Below are 8,942 nucleotides of genomic sequence, written 5' to 3'. Positions count from 1 at the left end.
CTCAAGAGGAGCTGAAGCGACATAATTAGAAGAGTAAGGTAACGATGAGATTTAGAAACGCAACAAGCTGAACACAAAGAATTTTTATTAACGGAACAAGCAATATTATTTGATTTCAAAGTAGAATAACAGCTTTATCATCGGCATGACCCAATCTAGAATGCCAACAACGGAAAGAAACATGATGAGCAGAAATAAATGAACTCGTGACAGGAAGAACTTGTATAAACCACGATCAACTGGGCCTTTGTTAAGAACTCTCCTCGTGCGGATATCCTTAACAAGAAAAATAATCAGGAAATAATTCGAGTGAGACACAATATCACGTGCAAAGAATTCGCAGAGAGTAAACTAAACGGTGATTGAGACGATATAAAATATGGTTCAAGCGAAACCTAGAATTGTCACACAAAACAGTGTTGCCAACATGTGAAATAGGAATAGAATTACCATTGCTCACCATAACCTCATCAGGACCAGTGTACTCTGCGTCAATCGATAAGTTATTCAGTGCTCCTGTAGATTGATGTGTAGCACCAGAATCAACAATCCATGGCTGAGCCGCCTGTGAGCTTGGTGCAACATGATGAGCTTGAGGCGTCTTTCGCGGACTGGAATTGACGAGACATATGGCCAGTACCGTTACAATTGTAACAAATAACAGACCCAGCAGATGTGGAGTTCTTCGAAAAAGAATCAGATTGACTGAAATCAGACATGCGACCACTACCCGAAGATCGACACCACCATAAATAGCGTCCCCCTCCACCACGCCAGACCGTCCACCTCTGCCACGATGTCCAGACTGTTGACGATTTCCAGAAGTATCTCGACTGCTATAGAGAGCAGTAGCAGAACATGTGAACAGTGCATCAAACTTTTGAAGTGTTGTTCTTCAGAAAGCAATAGTCCCTGAAGCTCATTGAATGAAACAGTTGCAGCCGAGCTTCAATCGATCTATAAAAGGGCGAATAATCTTGTCCGAGGCCATCAAGAATAGCACCAACAAAGTCCTCATCTGCCATAGTTCCTTGAAGAGCACGAAGCTGATTCAACAACGTTCGAGCACGGAAGCAAATAAGCCTCAATAGATTCATTATTGCGCTGTAAAGTGATGAATCGCACTCTTCAGATGTCGAGTTGGGTTCGACAACCAGCAGCAAACGATTGCTTCTAAACACGTCCAAGCTTCCAACGCAGATGAAACTCCAACAACATCTGCCAACATAGATTCTGATAAAGAGAATTAATCCAACCCAACACAATTTGATCTTCAAAATACCACGTAGTAAAACTCTGGATTTGACTGATCATTGATAGTAGAGGTGGCGGCGTAAATTCTTATCAATATGGTTCTCCAAATTATAACCCCTCAAAATCGGGATCTGAGTCTTCCACAAAATATAATGGTGGAATTTAGTTTAACGAGAGTTGATTACTAACATTAGGGACAGAAGACAGTGAAGCAAGAATCGAAGAAGAAGAAGAAGACGAAAGAAGCAGAAGGAATTTGACAGGACTCTGATCTTTTGGCGATGTATCCCATGGTTGTTAAACCTAATTAAGGCTCTGATACCATGACAATTCTGTAAGGCTCAATCTTTATTAACATAACTTGTATCTATTTATACAGAGTATACACGTGAGTGTTGTTATCTATTCTACCAGAATTACAAGTTTAAATATAACAATATCTATCTGTACAGCTATCAATATTAACAATCAACCCTTATCTCTAATATATACTATTTTATTATAAGTCAATCTATTTTGAAAAAAAATAAGTTTTTTTATAATTTTCAAACTATTTTAGCAATTTATATATGTGCAAAAATGTTGGAAAGAGGTATTTTTAAAATAAATTATATTTTAATACTTAATTTTTAATATAATTAAATTTCAGTTTTTTTCTCTTTAGAAATTTGTTTCTTTTTTTTATTCATTCTCCTCTTTGATTATTTGTTGATGCTGAGATGTTTTGTGAAATGTATACATGTTTGTTTGAGAATTTGATTGATGAAATTCAATAAATGAAAATTTTAGGAATGTTATTTTCCCTTTAATTTTATTGGGTTTAAAAAAAACTTTTCTGGTATCAAATAGAAGTGCTGCTGATTTTTGTTTTTGAATATCTTAATTTAATATCAATGTCCAAAACTCATGAAATTGTCATATTAGTGCAGATAGTGTAATTTTTGCCGTGAAATTGTATCAAACTGAATAAATTTAAAATTAATGTTTTAAAATATTAAATTAAATTAATTTTAAATAAAATTAATTTAAATTAAATTGTTGAATATTTTATTTTTACACTTTATTTTTATATTTTAAAATTTAATTAAAATATTTTAATTTTAATTATAGTATAATCTCTATATTATTAAAAACAATATATTATTTTCACTAATCGGTTCAATTCGATTTTATTAATTTTTTTATTAAAATAAAATTAAATTAAAATAATTAAATTTTTAAATATTTTTTAGAGTCTGATAGTTCAGGAAAGGCAGCAATTGATTCAATTCCTTTTCCTTTCCTTTCTTTCTCTCTGTTTTTTTTTAAATATTTGTGTTTCCAAATTGTTAGGTCATCATTGTTGATGTATTTTATTATCCAGAGTGTATTTGCATAATCAATTAAGATTGCACTTGATATTTTTCTGCGTGCCTACGCGTCTACAAATCACCTGCCTTGCTGGGAATTGTGGCAAATGCATCTTATCATTGTTTACTAACCGTTATTTTTCGTTATTTTAACACTTCATTTGGAATTAAAAATTTAATTTAATTAATTTCTTTCATAATTTTAGGTGTTAATATTTAACATGGAATTCAAGCCAATGGAGTATTGTTATGTGTGCATTAGTAACAAAATAAAAAAAAAAAAATCATTAGGGTTAGATAGTAAATGATATGACTATAATTTGGCCTATCAGGCTACTGGAGAAAAAAAAATAAGGCATCTTAAGTGTTTTATACACTATTTCGATTACAAAAATTAATTTTCATAAAAATAAAAATTAATCACGAATCTCTCGTTTAATATGTTGGTATGATTCATTTAAAAAAATAATTTAAATAAGTTTTTATAAAATTATACTCAAGTTAAAAGAGTTGAACTTTTTTTATTTGTTAAATTTTTACAAAATTTTTAATTTTAAAATTGAGAATTCTTGTCAATCTCTATGCATTATACTTGAATCTAATTGTAACTTTTCAAAAGCTGCAAATTGGTAGTTGATTGCTTATTTCTATATGTTGGAGATTGAAAGACAATGAACAAAGTAAGAGGCCCTTTGCTTGGCAACCCAAACTCTTCTTCTGCCATATTGCTTGGCAACAAATTCCAAGACAAAAAACTGAAATAATATTCATTATAATTTTTTGTACATGTATAAATAGCTAAAATACTCAAGACTTTATTGCTTTCAAAATTATAAAAGAGTGCTTTATAATTTCAAGTATTTTTAATTTTAGGATCTGATATTGACTTTGTTTTGTATCACTCTATCACAAAGTAAATATCAGATCCTGAAATAAAAAAATAAGAAAAGCTTATAATTCTTTGTATTAAAAAAAAAAACATTTTGACGTCAAAAAATAGAAAGCAAAATCCATGGTTTACAAAATTTAGCTAAAATATTGCAGCATATCAAACAGGGAGCTCTGCCTCTCCTCCTCCCTGTGCACTGAAGATGCATGATCATAAGCTCCTTCAACAGGCATAGGCTGATTTGAAGAGCTAGGTTGAGCATCAAATTCTCTAGTACTTTTCTCAACAGCTGCAGGTTCGAGCAAAGGATTTGGTTCCTCAGCTATCACTAAAAGATAACCATTCTTGTCGGCCGTCACCATGTAGTTATTATCAGAAACTTGATTTCCACATTCAAATACGGGTTCCTCAGCTGGCACATAAAGATTATCATTTATGGCGGCCGTCTGCAAGCAGTTAATATCCCAAACTTGATCCCCACGTCCATAGAAGGGTTCCTCAGCTGGAGGTAAAAGATGATCATTCATGGTGGCCGTCTCCATGCAGTTAATATCAGAAACTTGATCTCCACATCCATACATGGGTTGAAAGCCGTTGCTATAATGAGAAGGAGGGTAATAGGTTTGGATTGGTTGTACATTATAGGCAAATTTATTATTGAATGTGTTGTCCATTGGTAGAGGATTTCGTGGAGGATTATAGTCCATGTTATTCAAAATTGGCTGAGAAGGATCAGAAGAAAGAGGAGGAAGCAAATAAGACCCATAAGTATTCTCGTATTCTTCGGAAATCATCAAAGAATTATCACACGGTAGAGGCTGTGCAGTGGAATCATCAGCATGTGGAATTTCTGTTTCTGCATTTACAGTTTCTCCATCTTCATCGTTCTTATTTTTCTTGCCTTCTGCTTTGTTGTTGTAGATCTTGCAGAGAACCCATTCATCTAACTGACCCAAAAAATATATAAACGCATAAAAATTATTATTTTTTCTAGTTAACATAATTTTATAGTTATAATAGAAAATAGTTATATAATTCATCAATAGTTATTGAATTTTTTAAGAAATCTATTAAAATATTTATATAATATAAAAAATTAACTGATTACCCAAATTCATTAATTAATCAATGAATAAAAAACATATTAAAACATCTTTAAAATTTAAAAGAAATTTAATAATTAATCACTCTATTAATTTAATTTTAACCATTAAAAGTCTTAAATTCTCTTGATACTAAAATATTAAATAATTTTTTTTTTTTACTAATAATGGGTTTTCTGATAACAAATAATAAAAGTTAAATGATGGACAAACTAATGAAATGAACTAAATAATAAATTTTTTATAGAAAAAAAATTATGAATACCTGCTTAGGCTGCAGTGGGTTTTTGCCTCTGGCCGTAGCGCCTGAAGGAACAAGGCTTTGATGAAGAAGATATTCATGCATCTTCCAGTTGGTTTTGGTTCCATCACGCTGCCTCCCCTCATAATAGTCCAAAGACTTTCTGAATCCCAGAGGTTTTTTTCCATCTAGGATTGCTTTATCAGTTCCTGTGGCCTTCCAATATCCTAATTCCCCTGCGTTTCGTTTCGGTCTAGATCCATTCGGGTACTTTTTCTCCCTACTCGTGAAAAAATACCACTGGCTTTCTCTTTCTCTATTCAGTTTATAGGTTTCTGCAGCAAAACAAAGAAAACCCAAAAAAAAAAAATTACATTATTGAAGAAGAAGAAGGACATGCATGTGCGTGCATGCAAAATTAATACGACGTACCTGCGAGCTGTTGAGGGCTATAGTTATATAAATCAACTACATGAATTCTATTAGGAGGCAAGTGTTCATTGTTGATCTTTCTCAGTAAATAATAACGAATCAGCTCATCATCACTAGGAGCGAATCGATACCCAACAGGCAACGAGTTGAAATATCTCTCAACGTCATCGCTACTAGTACTGCAATCTGCAGCAACTCCTTTGTTCTTGTTCTGATTTTGTTCCATTAGATTGACACCAAACAGAAAATCAGAGAAGGGTTTTTGATGAACGTATGTGTTATGTGTGGGTGTTGAAATATTTATATGTTTGTGTCCATTTTTTCAGACCATTACTCAGAAAAATTAGGTTTCCTTCTCTTAATGGAAATATTCATGAGGAAGTGTAATTAGATTAGGAAAACGATTTTGAAATAATGTAGAGTTGTGAATATGTGGTTAGTTAATAGTTAATTAAATATCATAATAAATAGTTTTTTATAAATTATTTTTTTAATTATTAAATAATAGTGTTTTAACTAAATTAAAATACTGAATATTATTTTAAAATTAATTATTGAACAGAAAATAATAGACATTTTTTAAAGATATTTATTTATGGTATTTTTTAAAAATTGAGAGGTTATATGGGGAGATATTTTTAATTAAATCAAATTATATTTATTGTTACTTTTATGATTATTTTATTAATTTTAAATAATTTTAATTATTTTTATTTAATTAAGAATAAAAAATAAATAATTTAAATTATTGTTACTAATATTTATTCATAAGGAATATTTTAAAATTACTAATAAATTCTCATTATAAATAAAAAGAGAATTTAATAAAACTTTATAAAATATAAATAGAAATATATTTTATAATGAGAATTTATTAGTAATACTTTATAAATATTCCTATTTATTATAAATAGAATTTATTAGTATAAATAGAATATTTATAAAGTATTACTAATAAATTCTCATTATAAAATATATTTCTATTTATATTTTATAAAGTATTATTAAATTCTATTTCTATTTATAATGAGAATTTATTAGTAATTTTAAAATATTCCTTATGAATAAATATTAGTAACAATAATTTAAATTATTTATTTTTTATTCTTAATTAAATAAAAATAATTAAAATTATTTAAAATTAATAAAATAATCATAAAAGTAACAATAAATATAATTTGATTTAATTAAAAATATCTCCCCATATAACCTCTCAATTTTTAAAAAATACCATAAATAAATATCTTTAAAAAATGTCTATTATTTTCTGTTCAATAATTAATTTTAAAATAATATTCAGTATTTTAATTTAGTTAAAACACTATTATTTAATAATTAAAAAAATAATTTATAAAAAACTATTTATTATGATATTTAATTAACTATTAACTGACCACATATTCACAACTCTACATTATTTCAAAATCCTTTTCCTAATCTAATTACTCTTCCTCATGAATATTTCCATTAAGAGAAGGAAACCTAATTTTTCTGAGTAATGGTCTGAAAAAATGGACACAAACATATAAATATTTCAACACCCACACATAACACATACGTTCATCAAAAACCCTTCTCTGATTTTCTGTTTGGTGTCAATCTAATGGAACAAAATCAGAACAAGAACAAAGGAGTTGCTGCAGATTGCAGTACTAGTAGCGATGACGTTGAGAGATATTTCAACTCGTTGCCTGTTGGGTATCGATTCGCTCCTAGTGATGATGAGCTGATTCGTTATTATTTACTGAGAAAGATCAACAATGAACACTTGCCTCCTAATAGAATTCATGTGGTTGATTTATATAACTATAGCCCTCAACAGCTCGCAGGTACGTCGTATTAATTTTGCATGCACGCACATGCATGTCCTTCTTCTTCTTCAATAATGTAATTTTTTTTTTTTGGGTTTTCTTTGTTTTGCTGCAGAAACCTATAAACTGAATAGAGAAAGAGAAAGCCAGTGGTATTTTTTCACGAGTAGGGAGAAAAAGTACCCGAAAGGATCTAGACCGAAACGAAACGCAAGGGAATTAGGATATTGGAAGGCTACAGGAACTGATAAAGCAATCCTAGATGGAAAAAAACCTCTGGGATTCAGAAAGTCTTTGGACTATTATGAGGAGAGGCAGCGTGATGGAACCAAAACCAACTGGAAGATGCATGAATATCTTCTTCATCAAAGCCTTGTTCCTTCAGGCGCTACGGCCAGAGGCAAAAACCCACTGCAGCCTAAGCAGGTATTCATAATTTTTTTTCTATAAAAAATTTATTATTTAGTTCATTTCATTAGTTTGTCCATCATTTAACTTTTATTATTTGTTATCAGAAAACCCATTATTAGTAAAAAAAAAATTATTATTTAATATTTTAGTATCAAGAGAATTTAAGACTTTTAATGGTTAAAATTAAATTAATAGAGTGATTAATTATTAAATTTCTTTTAAATTTTAAAGATGTTTTAATATGTTTTTTATTCATTGATAAATTAATGAATTTGGGTAATCAGTTAATTTTTTATATTATATAAATATTTTAATAGATTTCTTAAAAAATTCAATAACTATTGATGAATTATTTAACTATTTTTTATTATAAATATAAAATTATGTTAACTAGAAAAAATAATAATTTTTATGCGTTTATATATTTTTTGGGTCAGGATGAATGGGTTCTCTGCAAGATCTACAACAACAAAGCAGAAGGCAAGAAAAACAAGAACGATAAAGATGGAGGAACTGTAAATGCAGAAACAGAAATTCCACTGCACAGCCTCTACTGTGTGATAATTCTTTGATGATTTCCAAAGAATACGAGAATGGTTATGGGTCTTATTTGCTTCCTCCTCTTTCTTGTGATCCTCCTCAGCCAATCTTGAATAACATGGACTATAATCCTCCACCAAATCCTCCACCAATGGACAACACATTCAATAATAACTTTGCCTATAATGTGCAACCAATCCAAACCGATTACCCTCCTTCTCATTATAGCAATGGCTTTCAACCCATGTATGGATGTGGGGATCAAATTTCTAACTGCATGGAGACAGCCACCATGAATGATCATCTTTTACCTTCAGCTGAGGAACCCGCCTATGGACGTGGGGATCAAGTTTGGGATATTAACTGCATGCAGGATATTATCAGCATGCAAACGGCCACCAGGAATGATCATCTTTTAATGCCTTTTGAGGTCTATGAACGTGGGGATCAAGTTTGGGATATTAACAGCATGTAAACGGCCACCAAGAATGATCATCTTTTTGTGCCAGCTGAGGAACCCATCTGTGGACGTGGGAATCAAGTTTGTGATATTAATAACTCCATGCAGACGATCGCCATGAATGGTTATCTTTTAATGCCAGATGGGGAACACATCTATGGATGCAGGGATCAGCTTTGTGATGTTAACTGGATGGAGACGGCCGCTATGAATGGTGATCTTTTAGTGATAGCTGAGGAATCCAGTCCGTTGCTCGAACCTGCAGTTGCTGAGACGAGTACCAGGGAATTTGATGCTCAATCTAGCTCTTCAAATCAGCCTATGCCTATTGAAGGAGCTTATGATCATGCATCTTCATTTCACATAGAGGAGGAGAGGCAGAACTCCCTGTTTGATATGCTGCATTGGTCTGGATAAATTTTGTAAACCCCATTATGAATTTTTCTTATTTT

General features: G+C 30.7%; 1 protein-coding gene across 1 annotated transcript; it reads left to right on the top strand.

Moving 5' to 3' along the window:
* The first annotated feature begins 6,871 nt into the window (after nt 1–6,871).
* LOC110607591 (NAC transcription factor 29) lies at nt 6,872–8,062 on the top strand. Its single transcript, XM_021746738.1, has 3 exons — nt 6,872–7,097; nt 7,195–7,505; nt 7,928–8,062. Exons 1-3 carry the CDS (start codon nt 6,872–6,874, stop codon nt 8,060–8,062), a joined length of 672 nt encoding a protein of 223 aa, XP_021602430.1.
* Nucleotides 8,063–8,942: the final 880 nt, after the last annotated feature.

This window comes from Manihot esculenta, unplaced genomic scaffold (genome assembly GCF_001659605.2).
Source record: "Manihot esculenta cultivar AM560-2 unplaced genomic scaffold, M.esculenta_v8 Scaffold54, whole genome shotgun sequence".
Taxonomy (NCBI): Eukaryota; Viridiplantae; Streptophyta; class Magnoliopsida; order Malpighiales; family Euphorbiaceae; genus Manihot; species Manihot esculenta.
Note: the sequence above shows the minus strand (reverse complement) of the source record. Positions and strands in the feature narration are given on the sequence as shown.